The 17054-nt window shown below is 40.9% G+C and overlaps 1 protein-coding gene across 1 annotated transcript; it reads left to right on the top strand.

Annotated features, from left to right (window-relative positions):
* The first annotated feature begins 15997 nt into the window (after positions 1–15997).
* On the top strand, positions 15998–16798 carry LOC149244661 (uncharacterized). Its single transcript, XM_089371612.1, has one exon. The coding sequence runs from the start codon at positions 15998–16000 to the stop codon at positions 16796–16798; it is 801 nt and encodes a 266-aa protein (XP_089227738.1).
* Positions 16799–17054: the final 256 nt, after the last annotated feature.

The following is a 17054-nucleotide window of genomic DNA, read 5'->3' on the forward strand; positions in this document are numbered from 1 at the left end:
GGGAAGAAGACTGATAGACATTGCCACTTTTGTAATCGAGATGGCCACTTAGAATCCAAATGCTTTAAGAATATGGAAGCCTTGGAAGTAGCAATGAAGAAGAATAATATTCATTTGGAGCACTGTTCAACTTCAACTTCATCTTCATGAATAACACTTTTTGCATGTGGCTATCAAGCATCTCGGTCTGGTTATGCACTAAATGTATCTTCTTCTTCTCATTCTCATGAGTGGCTCATTGATTCTGAAGCTTCTTATCACATGGCCAAAAGCAAAGCCAATTTTTCTTCCTTAAATCATTGTAACACCAAAAATATATATGTTGGTGATGACAGATCTCTTACTATTGTAAGGACTGGAATTGTTCATCTAGACAATGGTCAAAATGATGTATTATGTGTTCCAAGCTTATCTTGCAACCTTCTATCTGTATATCAGATAACTCATCGTTGAATTTTCACTTCACGATGTTGCAATTAAGGACCTAAGAGATCCTAGAGAGATTTTAGCTACTGGCATTGCTGATGATTCTACAAGGTTGTATAAGTTCAACAAATTTGGGTCAAATCTTCCCTTGGTATTTTTTGCTCATAATGATGAAGTGAGCAAACTTTGGCATGAGTGATTTGGTCACTTCAACTATCGCTCCCTTCAGAATCTATGTAAAGAAAATATGGTGACAAGTGTTCCAATGGTATCTTGCAGAGATGGTGTTTGTTTCATATGTGTACTCGGAAAACATCATTGGGATAGTTTTGAAAAACATGCCTCTTGACACACCTCCACCCTTTTACAGCTTGTGCGTAGTGATTTATGTGGTCCACTTCCAGTTGTTTCATTCTTTGGCTACAAGTATTTCTTAACTTTCATTGATGATTTCTCCAGACGCACTTGGGTATACTTCTTAAAATTGAAGAGTGAAGTATTTAACATGTTCTTGGCCTTTAAGGCCTTTGTTGAAAAACAATCTGGACATCAAATTCTTAAGCTAAGATCTGATAATGACAGAGAAGATGTTAACAACAAATTCATCAACTTTTTCACTAAGAATGGAATTCAAATGCAACATATTGTTCCATATACTCCACAACAAAATGGTGTAGTTGAAAGGAAGAATTGAACCTTAAAGGAAATGGCTAATTGTATGCTTCAATCTAAAGGACTTAGTCTTAATTTTTGGGTAGAAGAAATTAACTGTGCAAATTATATAGTAAATCGCACTCCTACTAATGTTTTAAAGAATATCACTCCAGAAGAAGCATGGAGTTCAATTAAACCAGATGTAAGTCACTTTCGTGTTTTTGGAAGTGAAGCATGGGCCCATATTCTAGATGAGAAACATAAATCTTTAGAAGCTAAGAGTGAAAAATGTATTTTTGTTGGATATTTTGAAGATGTCAAAGGATATAGACTTATTCCACTTAAGTCCAAAAATGTTATGAGTATAAGAGATGTAAAGTTTGCTGAAAATATATCAGCCTACGAACCTAGTTCGGCGAATGTGCCACCTCTCTCTATCCCTTCTACTTCTGAAAAATATTTCTTCTTTAGATGATGACAGCGAGGATGAAAATCCTCCCCCACCTTCTCAGGATCCTCCTTTAGCTCCTCAGCTTCCAAAATGGGTCCGTGCTACTTGGGATCCAGTAGGTGCTCTTGCCGATGATCCTACAGATCAATGACGTACACATTCTCAGTTCGATAAAGCCTCTTCTTTACTGGCTCAAGCTTTAGCGAATTATGATCCTGAAAACTTTGTAGAAGCTTCAGGCCATCCAAATTAGGATGCAACTATGAATGAAGAATATAATTCATTATTGGCAAATGATACATAGGATCTTGTTCCTCTTCCAAAGGGATGAAAACTTGTTAGATGCAAATGGGTTTACAGAACCAAGTATGGACCAGATAGAAAAGTTGATAAACATAAATCTTGTCTTGTTTCTAAGGTTTTTTCATAAGCTAAAGGCATTGACTATACTAAAACCTTCTCCACTGTTGCCAAAATGAACTCTATCTCGGTACTTGTTCTTTCCCTTGTTGCCTCTTTCAAATGGGAAGTCCATCAGATGGATGTTAAATCTGCCTTCTTGCATGGGGACTTGCATGAAGAAATCTATATGGAACAACCTACTGGCTTTATAAAAATAGACTCCAGCCTTGTATGTCATCTTAAGAAATCCCTTTATGGTCTCAAGCAAGCCCCTCAGGCTTGGTATGTGATGCAAGAGCATCTGGACTTAGCCAGCAATGTGAAAGATTGTTCACATTTTGTGGCTAAACAAATTGAATTTCACTAACCTCTATGGTTGAAAGTCAGTTTTTACTGATAGGGTTGGATCTCTCAAGAAATGAGTTTTATTTCATTTATTGTAATAAGTTAGGAAATTGTCTTATTTTAGATTCAAAGATAAGTTGTTAGCTTAAGGGTGTGATAGAGCTTGAAAATAGAGATTGAGTTCTTGGAATTTTTAAAGATAGAGATTGATTAGTTAGAGTGGGATTCGAGTGATAAAAAGGGGAAAAATGTATTGTAGAAGGATTGGAACGGGCATAGAGAGAGAGGATTAAGTGAAGCGAGATTCAAGTTAAAGTGAGGATTTCCAGATTGAAATAGAGGTCTTTCAGAATCACTGTAATCAAGCCAAAGGCCGAGGCTTTGTAAACCATTTTCATAATGAATAATTGATGCGTGTGTATGATATCTATCAAATCAGTGTGAATGTTTATTTTGGCCTCTGTGTATTCGCATTCATGACAAAATCACATATTTTCCCTGTTCCACACTTTATATTGTTAATCGCTCTGTTTATAGGCATTCTGGGCCAAATGATTGTTTCTCTGTTTTATGATTTATGTTATAAAACTCAAAGTTTAATGGAATCACAACTTTAGTGTTATTATCATTGTTGATGCCCACTTAAATCTTGACCATTGGATCACCCCGCATCACATCGCAAAAGATTTGTTTGCAAGGGGTGGACCTCAAGCCTTGAAGAATTGCGATATACGATCACCACAATAACGCTTCACAAACAGACAGTGGAGTGTGGTCGGACTGCGGCCTTAAGGAGTTGCGAAGTGCGATTGCGAAATCTCGCATCGTAGGAAGGTTTGTGTGTTATCGGGACTCAGTTCTGTGACATTGTGATGTGCAATTGTGATCCATCGCATCACAATGATACAAAAGGGAAAGCTCTAGAACCTGAAACCTTGCGACTTGTGATTATGTGATAGAACATGGACCGTTGAATCTAATGTGTTACGATCTACAGTGTATCTCAAGAGGTTTTGTCAAAGAAAAAGAAAGATCAGTTGTTGGGCTTGTATAAGGTAATCAGAGTAGTGTTGCAGAAGATTGGACTGTAAAGGAGATAGAAACAAGGGGGCCGATTGTTGAGATTTCTCAAAAAAATTGATTCCTATGTCATTTGTGGCATCAAAGAAGAGAGATTAAAGTTGATTACAGTAAGAATGCTGCCAAGGAGAGGAGTTGTCATTGGTCGAGGAAGACTAGAAGCAAATGAATTCTGTTGGAGGAGATCAGAAGTCTGCGTACAAGGATGGAAACAATTGAGACTGCTCAGAGAAGAACAACTGATGAAGGGGATGACAGTGCTAAAGAAGAATATTTTGAAGAAGAAGAAGAGGATGAAAATGAAACTACCAAAGTCATCAAGATGTTGGCGAAAGTGGGAGGAAAAACAAAGGTGGAAATTTCTACATATGAAGGGGGTCTCAGTGCAAAAGAGCTAATGGATCAGATCAGGTAATTAGACAAATATTTTGACTATGAAGAGGAATCTGACAACAAGAATAAGGTCATATTTGTCGTCACTAGATTGAGGGGTCATGCAACTATTTGGTGGGACGAGCTACGGACATTTAGAACGAGGAAAGGAAAGTCCAAGATCAAGCAATGGGACAAAATAGTAAGTAAAATGAAAGCCAAATTTATGTCTAAGGACTATCAGTTAAATCTTTTTAAACAGTTGCAGAATTTACAACAAAAAGGAACGTCTGTTAAAGAGTACATAGAAGAATTTTATAGATAAAGTATTAGAGCAGGACATGTAGAAGATGACATGGAGAAGGTAGCTAGATATATCAATGGCTTAAGATATGACATACAAGATGAGATTATCTTGTTAAGTCTGAATACTATTGAGGATGCCTATCAAGTGAGTTTGAAGGCAGAGGAGAAGATGTTGAGAAAACATAATCAAAGTGTAGGTTTTAACCCTGTACAGAAATTACCAGCATACGAATTCTAAAACATAGAAAATAAACAATGCGAGAGCATAATATAGAAAACACATATACATAGAGATTTTCCCCTGGATCCCAAAACCGGGACTACCAACTTGATTTTTCATTATGTTCCTTTCAATGTTACAATACATATTTATACATGCCAAAGCATCCAATATCATGGACCGAAAACTATCGCATCCAATACCATGGGCTGAAAACCATCACATCCAATCCCATGGACCGAAAACCATTGCGTCGAAAAAACATGTGCGAAAATCATGCACAAAACCATAGGTGGGTCTGCCCAACCTAACATAGGGTCTTAAACCAAAATTTTATAAGGTGGGATTACGAGTGCCCTTTAAACCGCCTGTTAACTATGTGAAACAATATAACACAACCCAACATTCTTCCACTTGTTGTTTTCTTTCCACAAGAGGCCACAAGAGAGCTTAGTCATTTTCCCAGCCCTGAAATACCCTTTGTCTCTCTACACCAAGAGAAATTCTCAGAGCTCACAGATTTTGTCAATGCATCTGTAGTATTCTTCAAAGTGTCCACCTTTACCAGCAATACCTTTTTGTCTTCTATCATATCCCTCACAAAGTGATACTGAACATCAATGTGCTTTGTCTTTGAATGATATGCAGGGTTCTTTGCCAAGAAAATTGCACTTTGGATGTCATAGTCTATCCTTATAGCTTCTTGTACTAACCCCATACTTGAACACAATTTTTGCAACCAAACTGCTTCTTTGCTTGCATGAGTGGCTGCCATGCATTCTGCCTCTGTAGTTGATAGTGCCAGTACAAATTGTTTCTTACTCATCCAACTGACTGCACCTCCAAATAGGTTAAACGCATACCCACTTGTAGATCTTCTCTGATCCAGATCTCCAGCCTAGTCTGCGTCAACAAAGCCATGAATATCCAACACTTTGTCCAATCTTGGACTTCCTTGGTAGTACAGACCATAATCACTAGTGCCATGCAAAAAACTGAAAACCCGCTTCACTACTATCCAATGCTCCTTTCTTGGTTTTGACATAAACCTGCTCAATACTCCCACTGCATGTGCAATGTCTGGTCTAGTACAAACCACGGCATACATCAGGCTACCAATTGCACTTGCATATGGAATACGGGACATGTCCTCTTCTTCGTCTTGTGTCTTGGGACATTGTTCAATAGATAACTTCACACCTACAGGAATAGGAACATTCACCGTTTACTATCCTGCATATGAAACCTCTACAGTATTGTCTCGTCATACTTCCTCTGGTTTAACCAGTGTTGAAATTTGGTACCGGAGGACACGTGGTTCCCTTAGGCTTTGATCTTTGGCCTAGGGAAAAGTGTCCAAAAGAATTTAATTTTTCTCCTAAAGTGACTTTATAATTTTATAAAGTTAAATCTAATTTAAAAGTGACTTTAAGTGATAAAGTTATTAAGTCTAATTTTAAAGTGACTTTTATAAAGTCAATGAAAAATTAGAAAGGAAAAGTGACTTTGGAAATAAATGACTAAGTGGGTCTTTATTAAAGTGGGGTGAATTAAAAAATAGAAAGTGATATTTAAATGAGCATTTAATCTCAGCCATTGATCTAAATCTATTTCAGCCATTGGATTTAGAGATCACCCAAAAGTCACTTGGAGTTATATTAAAGGAGGAAAATGAGGAAAAGGTCATTCATTCTTTCATGAGCAGAGTGGGAGAAGGAGAGCAAGAGAGCAAGAGAGATTTCTGAGCAGGGAGGAGAAGGAGACAACAGCTTGGCACACATTCCAAGGCAGCAGTTGAGCAGATTTGTACAGCTGATTCAGCACATAGTGAAAGACAGATTTTTGCACAAAAATCGAGGAGCAGTTTGCTGATTTTTCTGCACACAAAACGGAGGCCATACAACATTTATTGCTGTCCTCTTTGCTGTAATTTCCAGATTGCTGTGAGGCACGGGAAAGGAGATAAGTTGTAAATTTGCTTGCTGATTTTTTGCTGAATAATTCTCACTGTAAAAAGGCAATTTTCAGAAATAAAGAAGAGCTCTCAAACTGGTTTTCCCCAAGAGTTGTAGGGGGTTTTTCCAGGGTAAAGTTGACCAAAAATATCACTGTTTTAATGTTTTTTAATGGCTGTTTTTGATTTCTGATTTTTAATTCTGCAATTTCCAGCATTCTGAAAATTTTCCAGAATTTGTGTTTTCAGCAATATTTATTTTTCAGTCTGTTAAATGTATGGTTATGGGAATGGGCATTTAACTACATCGGAGAAATAAGGAGAAACTGAAAACCGGGGTGGGAAAACAGAAAATTTTACATGGTATCAGAGCTTGAGTGCTGAAGGGCAGTTTGGGACAGCAAAAGGAAAAATTACAGTGGCTGATTTTTCACTCAGAAAACTCCAGCAAGCTGATTTTTTCATAAACATCAGTTTTATCTTTACTACAACAATGTTATTTTTCAGTTTTAGGACAACAGGATGTCATTGGGATTGAGGGTGGAGGATAGGTTGGATGGGCATATAAATTACAGCGTTTGGAAGGAGAGAATGCAGAGTATCTTTGAGGAGGCAGAAGTCTGGGATATCATGGTGCATACCGCACAGAACCCTGTTGTTGTGCCCACTGATGTTACTCAGTTGGCTGAGTATAAAAAGAAGAACAATAAGGGTAAGAGGCTGATTCTAGACGGAATCAAAGACCATTGCATTCCTCATGTGAGAGGAAAGAGCAATGCCCATGAGATGTGGACAACATTGTCCAATCTCTACCAGAGTACCAATGAGAACCGGAAGATGGTCCTAAAGGAGAAGCTGAAGAACATTAAGATGGGTAATGATAGTGCAGCTGGATATCTCACAAAGATTACTAATGTGAGAGATGAGTTGGCAGCGATTGGAGAGGCCATTCCACCCACTGAGTTGGTGCGGATTGCAGTAAATGGCCTCCCCCGTTCATGGTTGAACTTTACTGATGGGGTTTGTGCACGTGAGACCCTTCCCACATGGGAGAGGTTTTGGGATGATTGCATTCAGACAGAGATCAGGAAAGGTCAGCTTGGGGCAGCCAAGCCAGTTGAGCAGGATGAGGATGTAGCACTGGTGGCAGGAGGCAAGAAAGGCAAAAGGAAGAAGCAGGCTTCCACAAGCAGTGGTGGGGGCAAAGGCAAAGGTAAAGGTAAACAGGGGAACACACAGAAGGACTATTCCAAGGTGAAGTGTTGGAATTGTCAAAAGATGGGACACTATGCAGTTGTGTGTCCGGAGAAGAAGAAGAAGAAGGGGAAGAACCAGGATGTGGCAGCTTCAGCAGAGATTGAGGACTTTGCAGGTCGGTTTGACCGGGAGTTTGCGTTCAACGTGTGAGTCCTCTAGTGCAGGATCACCTGCCACACAGGTTCAGAGGGAGCATGCTTTTCCCTCGATTAGCGGAGCATCTTCAGGTATCTGGTATGTGGACAGTGGGGCTTCACATCATATGACAGGAGTCCGTGAGTACTTTTCAGATCTTTCAGAGAGTGGCACTGATATTGAGGTAGTACTCGATGATGACAGAGTTGTTAGAGCAGTCGGGGTGGGGACAGTGACATTTCAGAGGGAGTCCAAACCTCCCTTGAAGGTGTCAGAGGTTCTTTATGTGCCAGGGATGAGGAAGAACCTCATATCCGTCTCAGCTTTGGAGGATAGAGGATATGAGGTACTGTTCAGGGAAGGACAGGTGTTGATGTATCCCAGGGACACTCCAGCTGATTCAGCTAGAGTGATAGGTGTACGCCATGCAAAGGTGTACAAGTTTGCATTCCAGCCCCTTTTGGCATTTAGCAGTAGTACCGACAGCAGAGCTAGCAGTTCTGAGCTGTGTGAGATTTGGCACCGCAAGATGGGACATATGTATCATGGAGCCTTGAGGACATTGCGGGAGATCACTACAGGTGTGTCAGATTTCAGTACTGATCACTTTGATACTTGCAGAGGTTGTGCGATGGGCAAGTTTTCCAAATCCCCTTTTCCTAGCAGTGACAGCAGAGCGACGGGGATACCTGATTTGATTCATTCCGATGTGAGCGGTCGGATGTCTCATGTTTCCTTGAGTGGATATGAGTACTATGTTTTATTCATTGATGATCACTCCAGGAGGACCTGGATTTATTTTTTGAAGACCAAGAGTGAGGTCTTCAAGCGGTTTCAGGAGTTCAGAGCTCTTGTGGAGACTCAGACAGGTCGAAAGATCAAGTTCTTGAGGTCGGACAATGGAGGAGAGTACACCCTTGGAGAGTTTGTTGACTATTGTGCGGAGGCAGGCATTAGGAGGGAGTTCACTGTTCCTTACAACCCCCAGCAGAACGGGGTTGCAGAGAGGAAGAACAGATCCATCATAGGGGCTGCCAAAGCCATGTTACATGATCAGGGGTTGCCATTGTTCTTGTGGGCAGAGGCCTGCAACACAGCTGTTTACTTGCAGAACAGGAGTTTGCATAGTGCCTTGGGGCACATGACTCCGAAGGAGGCTTTCTCTGGGAAGAAGCCTGGTCTTGGTCATCTTCATATCTTTGGATGCATTACATACTCCTATATACCCAAGGAGAAGAGGACCAAACTAGAGGGCTACAATGAGACCTCAAAGGCCTTTCGGATTTACATCCCTGCACAGAGGAGAGTTGTTGTCAGACGGGATGTGAAGTTCGAGTAGGACAGGGCCTTTAGGAGGTCACGGGAGTTAGAGTATCTGGATCAGCCAAACCCTCAGCAGCAGTTGAGTCAGTCACATGGATCCAGTGGGCAGGGATCAGGAGGATCCGGAGGTACATCCATGAGGATGTCAGGTCCATCAGTGAGCAGTGGCTCGCCGAGCCAGAGGGGTGGTGCTCCGGGCAGCATGTAGAGCAGTTCACAGAGTAGTTCACTAGGGAGTCCACTGATGGACAGTTCACACGGTACCTCAGCTTCTACAGGTTCAGGTGCAGGCAGGAGGACAACAGATAGATAGTCAGGAGTTCAGGGTACTAATGGTGATGAGGAGGAGGAGTTTCATTCTCCTATGGGAGAAGCATGCTCAGGGAAGAGGAATCCCAAGTGGCTTTAGGACGCCTTGAGAGATGCCACATCTGTTGCTGAGCCGAAGAGGCCGGTCAGAGAGAGTAGACCACCTGAGAGGTTTTGTAGTTATATGGCGATGGTTACCAGCATCCTTAACTCTGAGCCTTCTAGCTATGAGGAGGCAGCTAGCCAACAGGTCTGGAGAGAGGCCATGCAGGAGGAGTATTCTTCTATCATGAAGAATGATGTTTGGGAGGTGGTGCCGAGGCCTGAGGGCAAATCCGTGGTTACTTCCAGATGGCTTTACAAGGTAAAGCATGCTGCAGATGGCAGCATTGAGAAATTCAAAGCGAGGTTTGTGGCTAGAGGGTTCTCCCAGGTAGAGGGAGTTGATTATGAGGAGACCTTCACTCCCGTGGCTCGATATACTTCGATCCGCTCCATTATATCGATAGCAGCAGAGATGGGTTGGAAGATCCACCAGATGGATGTGAAGACCGCATTTCTCAATGGCTTCATACAGGAGGAGGTGTACATTGAGCAGCCACAAGGCTTTGAGGTGCATGGGAAGGAGTCCCATGTGTGCAGACAGAAGAAGGCCCTTTATGGCCTGAAGCAAGCTCCCAGAGCTTGGTACTCCAGGATATATACATATTTGCAGGGGATGGGTTTCACAAAGAGTGAGGCAGATCTGAACCTTTACTTTATTGTGATTGGTGAGGAGCCTCTCATTCTGGTGCTGTATGTGGATGACTTGATCATTACAGGTGCAGAGAGACTCATAGAGCACTGCAAGAGAGATCTTGCGGCGGAGTTTGAGATGAAGGACATCGGCTTGATGCATTACTTTTTGGGTTTGGAGGTGTGGCAGGAGGAGGGGCATTTCTTCCTGGGGCAGGGGAAGTATATTGTGGACATCCTTAGCAGATTCCACATGGAGGATTGTAGACCCATGTTGACACCGATGATCACCAACTGGAAGAAGCTTCATGCTTCGGATTCCGAGTTGGTGGATCCCACATTGTACAGGTAGCTGATTGGTTCCTTGATGTATTTGGTCAACACTAGACCAGATATCTGTTTTGCAGTCAACACGATGAGTTAGTTTATGTGTGAGCCTAGGAAGGTTCACTGGGTGGCTGCAAAACACATTTTGCGGTACTTGCAGGGGACAGTGGATTATGGTCTGGACTACACGCAGGGAGATGGAGTGAGATTGGCAGGGTACACTGATTCTGATTGGGCAGGTTGTGCTTATGATAGGAAGAGCACTTCAGGGTGTTGTTTTGGGTTGGGTTCAGCAGTAGTGTCATGGTTCAGCCGGAAGCAGCAGTCAGTAGCACTGAGTTCAGCGGAAGCAGAGTATATGGCAACCAGTCTAGCTAGTTGTGAGGTTATCTGGCTTCGCAAGATGTTGTTTGGATTATTTGGTCAGCCGTTGAGACCTTCAGTGATTTACTGTGATAATCAGAGTTGCATTAAACTCACGGAGAATCTAGTATTTCATGACAGGTCAAAGCATATCGGGATCAGATATCATTTCATCAGAGACTATGTTCAGAAGGGAGCTGTGAAGCTTGAGTATATTTCCACTGATGAGCAGGTTGCAGATATCCTTACCAAAGCCTTACCACGGGGCAAGCATGTCTACTTCAGAGACAAGATGGGTGTGGTGAGGAACACCTTCCTCGGTAAGAGGGAGTGTTGAAATTTGGTACTGGAGGACAGGTGGTTCCCTAAGGCTTTGATATTTGGCCTAGGGAAAAGTGTCCAAAAGAATTTAATTTTTCTCCTAAAGTGACTTTATAATTTTATAAAGTTAAATCTAATTTAAAAGTGACTTTATGTGATAAAGTTATTAAGTCTAATTTTAAAGTGACTTTTATAAAGTCAATGAAAAATTAGAAAGGAAAAGTGACTTTGGAAATAAATGACTAAGTGGGTCTTTATTAAAGTGGGGTGAATTAAAAAATAGAAAGTGAGATTTAAATGAGCATTTAATCTCAGCCATTGATCTAAATCTATTTCAGCCATTGGATTTAGAGATCACCCAAAAGTCACTTGGATCACCCAAAAGTCACTTGGAGTTATATTAAAGGAGGAAAAGGAGGAAAAGGTCATTCATTCTTTCATGAGCAGATTGGGAGAAGAAGAGCAAGAGAGCAAGAGAGATTTCTGAGCAGGGAGGAGAAGGAGACAACAGCTTGGCACACATTCCAAGGCAATAGTTGAGCAGATTTGTATAGCTGATTCAGCACATAGTGAAAGGCAGATTTTTGCACAAAAATCGTGGAGCAGTTTGCTGATTTTTCTGCACACAAGACGGAGGCCTTATAACATTTATTGCTGTCCTGTTTGCTGTAATTTCCAGATTGCTGTGAGGCACGGGAAAGGAGATAAGTTGTAAATTTGCTTGCTGATTTTTTGCTGAATAATTCTCACTGTAAAAAAGGCAATTTTCAGAAATAAAGAAGAGCTCTCAAACTGGTTTTCCCCAAGAGTTGTAGGGGGTTTTTCCAGGGTCAAATTGACCAAAAATATCAGTGTTTGTGTTTTAATGGCTGTTTTTGATTGCTGATTTTTAATTCTGCAATTTCCAGCATTCTGAAAATTTTCCAGAATTTGTGTTTTCAGCAATATTTATTTTTCAGTCTATTAAATGTATGGTTATGGGAATGGGCATTTAACTACATGAGAGAAATAAGGAGAAACAGAAAACCGGGGTGGGAAAACAGAAAATTTTACAACCAGAGCTTCCTCTTTGCTTGATCTCTTTTAATTTCCATGCCCAAAATATAGTTTGCAGCACCAAGATCTTTCATGTCGAATTTGGAGGACAATTGGGTCTTCAAATCTTGGATAATTTCTTTGTCATTTCCAACCAGCAACATATCATCCACATATAAGTCCAGATAAATAACACGGTCACTAATTAATTTAAAATACACACAATGATCTACTTTGCTTCTGGTGAAGCCAATTCCCTGTATAAATGTATCAAATTTCTGATACCACATGCTTGGTGACTGTTTTAACCCATACAAAGACTTCTTTAACTTACACACCAGTTCTTTCTTAAGCTTCACCGCAAAGCCTTCAGGTTACTTCATGTAGATCTCCTCTTATAGATCCTCTTGAAGAAATGTTGTCTTCACATCCATCTAGTCTACCTCAAAATCAAAAGCAGTAGCAACAGATAAAAGTAATCTAATAGAAGTTACCTTGGCAACAGGAGAAAAAATATAACCAAAATCAATTCGCGACACCTGGGAATAACCTTTTGCTACCAACCGAGCTTTGTATTTCTCCACTTTTCCTTCTGCATTTGTCTTCTTTTTGAACACCCATTTGCTGCCAATGGGTTTCCTTCCAGCCGGCAACTCCACCAGATCCCAAGCCTCATTTTTGCACAAAGATGCCATTTCATCAACCATGGCCTCTTTCCAGAGTTTTCCATCCTCTGAATCCACTGCTTCCTTCACAATTCTGGGATCATCATTAGTAGGAAACAAAGAAAAATTTGAACAGAAAGCAGATGGACTATACCTTTCTGGCTGCCTTCTTTTTCGAACTGATATTCTGATAGCCAGAGTTTTTGGCTCTTCATCTTCTGATTCCTCCTTTGCTATAGAGTCTCATTCTTCCTCCTTTAGCTCAAACTCTATCCTCTCAGGTTCCTTTGGTTGGACTTCATGTTTAATAACATCTTTTACCTCTTTGAAGACCACATCTCGGCTGTACACAACCTTTTGTGTGACTGGGTTCCAAAGCTTATAACCCTTTAAATCATCCTTATACCCAAAAAAGATGCACTTTTCAGATGTACTATCCAACTTGGTTCATTTCTCCTTTGGAACATGTACATATGCATCACATCCAAATACCCTCAGATGTGAAAGAGAGGGTTTCTTACCAGTCCATACCTCTTGTGGAGTCTTATCCTCCAACGCTGATGAAGGTGACTTGTTGACCAAGTAACATACAATATCCACCGCCCCTACCCAGAATTCCTATCCTAACCTGGCACCATTGAGCATGCTTCTTGCCCTTTCCATCAACGTCTTGTTCATTCTTTCTGTAACTCCATTTTGCTGAGGTGTATATGGAGTAGTCTTTTGCCGTGCTATACCATACTTCTTACATAATTCTTCAAGTTCCTTACTGCAAAACTCTCCACCATTATCTATCCTCAACACCTTTATCTTCTTCTCTGTCTGGTTTTCCACTAGAGCCTTAAATTCTTTTAACCTTTCAAAGACTTCAGATTTCTTCTTAAGGAAATATATCCATGTATTCCTTGAGAATTCATCTATAAATGATACATAGTACACAGACTTACCAAGTGATGGAACCCTCACAGGTCCAAACACATCACTGTGCACAAGCTCTAATATATGTTTTGCCCTCTTACCACTAGAGGGGAAACTCACCCAATTCTGCTTCCCATATACACAATTTTCATAGAAATAAAAATCAAAAGAGCTATTACTCGTACCTTCTACCATATCTTTACCATGAAGTATTCGAAGGCCCTTCTCTCCAATATGGCCAAGCCTTTGATGCCTCAGCATGGTCTTCTCTCCAGAGACCACTAGATTTTCTTCTCCACTTTCAGGAACCATAGAACTATTTCACCCATCAATAACAGTGCTACCTTGCTACTTGTACAGAGTTCCAATCCAAACTCCTCGCATCAATACCAGTGCTCCCCGAACCATTTTGCAGGTATCCTTCTCGAACACTATTTTTACACCTGCATCATCCAACTTACTTACATAAATCAGATTTCTAGCTAATGCAGGAGTATGTAGAACACCTGGAAGCGTTCTAACCCTTCCACCTTGCAACTTCAACATTACTTTTCCATGACCAATGATTCTAGCCTTCCTGTCATACCCTAAGAAGACATCACCACCATCGTATTTCTCATACTCGCAGAACCACTCTCTATGGGGAGTGAAGTGAAAGGATGCACCTGAGTCAATTAACCATGCATCATGATCTACATGTGTACTTGAAGAAGCCAAATACACATCCCCACCTTCATCTAAGGTGGTTTTTGCCTCTGTAGAAGGAGACTCATTAGATCCCTTTCCTTTGTCAGGAGCTTTAGATTTACAGTCCCTTTTAAAGTGGCCTTCCTTTCCGCATTTCTAGCACACCACCTTTACAGGTTTTCCTGGAGATTTAGATCTCCCTCTAGATTTAGATCTCCCACTCGATGACTTATTTTTGTTTCTGTTCTAGGACCATCCTCGTACAGACAAGGCATCACCATTTTGGCTCTCCATATTTTTCCGTCTCATCTCCTTCGTTAGCAAGGCTGAGACTATTTTATCAAACTGCAAGGTAGTTGCATTGCTACCTATTGCAATAACCAGAATATCCCACGAATCTGGTAGAGAACACAACAAACTAATGCACTTATCTTCATCTGAAATTTTAATATCAACAGATGCTAAATGACTTACCACAATATTAAAAGCGTTCAGATGCTCTGTCACCGAGTCTCCATCTTTCATCCTCAGGTCATACAGCTTTTTCTACAGGAACAGTTTATTCACCAGAGACTTAGATTGGTACAAAGTCCCTAACTTGCCCTATAAAGCCTTCGTCGTAGCTTCCCCTGATACATTCAGCAATACTGAATCTAAGACACACAATCGCATTGTGCACTTTTCCTTCTGATCTAACTTCTTCCAATCTTCATCGGACACTCCCGTTGGTTTAGTACCCAGATCTACCGCGATCCACTGATCTTTATCCACCAACAGATCCTACATCTTGAGTTTCCACAACTCAAAACTCTAACCATTAAATTTCTTGATCTCTATCTTTCCACTGCTCGCCATCTTCTTTCACCACCAGAATCGATCTCGCAGATCTCCCACTTAACAGGGTCTACCACAGGCCCGAGCGAAACCCCTCAGCAAAAAAGGCATCCCCTTGAAGCCAAATATGCTTTGATACCAAATGTAGGTTTTAACCCCATACAGAAATTACCTGCATACGAATTCTAAAACACAGAAAATAAAAAATGCGAGGGCATAATACATAAAACACATATACACAGAGATTTTCCCCTGGATCCCAAAACCGGGACTACCAGCTTGATTTTTCATTATGTTCCTTTCAATGTTACAATACATATTTATACATGCCAAAGCATCCAATACCATGGATAGAAAACCATCACATCCAATACCATGGACCAAAAACCATCTCGTCCAATCCCATGGACCAAAAACCATCGCGGCCAAAAAACATGTGCGAAAATCATGCACAAAACTATAGGTGGGTCCGCCCAACCTAAAATAGGGTCCAAAACAACAAATTTTCCGGGGCACTACCCCGGACCCCATAAAGTGGGGTTACGGGTGCCCTTCAAACCCCCTATTAACTACGTGAAAGAATATAACACAACCCAACACAAAGGAATAGAGGCAGAAGAATAGTAAGGGGTAGAGGAACTATCAAACCAAGGGGACAACTACATTAGCATGAAAAAGGAAGTTCAAGTAGCAGACCGTCGTAGGGAGGGGATTTTAATGGAGGAAGATTTACACCTAGAGGAAGGGGCCGAGGAAGAGATGTTTGATGCTACATATGTGGAGAATGGGGACATGTGTCGTGGGACTATCCTCATAATAAATCAGCAAGTCAGAGGAATGCGAATGTGGCTGAAGCGAAGCCAGAAACACCTCGACTTATGGAGAAAGAAGAACCTCCTGAAGTAGGAGAATCCCTGATGTTGAGAAGGACATTGCTTAAGACAGATAAAGAGATTGAAGAACCATCGCAGAGGAAGAAATTCAGAACCACCTGTAAATCAAAGGGTAAGTGTTGTAAGGTAACAAATGATAGTGGAAGCATTGACAACCTTGTTTCTACAGAGATGGTGGACAAGCTTGGATTAGCGAATACAAAGCACCCTACTCACAAATTGTTGTGGTTGCAGAAAGGACATCAAATTATTGTAATACAACAATGCAAGGTTGAAATACAAATTGGTACATATAATGATGTAATACTATGCGATGTAATGCCCATGGATGTATGCCATGTATTGCTAGGGAGACCATGGCAATTTGATCAAAAAGCTATTCATGACGGAAGGAAGAACACTTATACTCTGGAGAAGGATGGGACTAACGATACATTACTGCCATTGAAGGATGACACTAGCAAAGGAGCATCTGGGAACAATGTTATGCTAATGAGTGGACAAGAGCTGCTGCAAGAGATTGAGAAAGGTGAAGAAATGCATTTTGCTATCATAGGGAGGCTGAAGGTAATTCTAACTTCCACAAATTTAGATGATTTACGTGAGGAAATAAAAACTCTGTTAAATGATTTTGCTGATATTAATGTGGATGAGTTTCCGAATGCATTTCCACTAATCATGAGTATTAGTCATCATATTGATATAATACCGGGAGCGAGTTTTCCAAATAAAGCACCGTATAGATTAACTCCTCAAGGGAATGCAGAAGTTGGAAGGAAAGTGTAAGAATTGATGGATAAGGGACTAATCAGAGAGAGTCTTAGTCCGTGTGTTGCACCAACAGTACTCAGTCCGAAGAAAGGAGGTGAATGGCATATGTGCACAGATTCCAGAGACATAAACAAGAACATAATTAGGTATATATTTTCTTTTCCACGCATGAATGATTTAATGGATTGTTTGAGTGGATCAAAGTATTTTACTAAAATAGATCTGAAGAGTGGATATCATCAAATAAAAATTCGAGAAGGAGATGAGTGGA

Source organism: Pinus tabuliformis, chromosome 8 (genome assembly GCF_031772625.1).
Source record: "Pinus tabuliformis cultivar Carrire ecotype Pingquan chromosome 8, CPIR1, whole genome shotgun sequence".
Classification (NCBI taxonomy): Eukaryota; Viridiplantae; Streptophyta; class Pinopsida; order Pinales; family Pinaceae; genus Pinus; species Pinus tabuliformis.

Coding starts and splice junctions, on each gene's coding strand:
- LOC149244661 (XM_089371612.1), top strand. CDS start 15,998: ATGGAGAAAGAAGAACCTCCTGAAGTAGGAGAATCCCTGATGTTGAGA.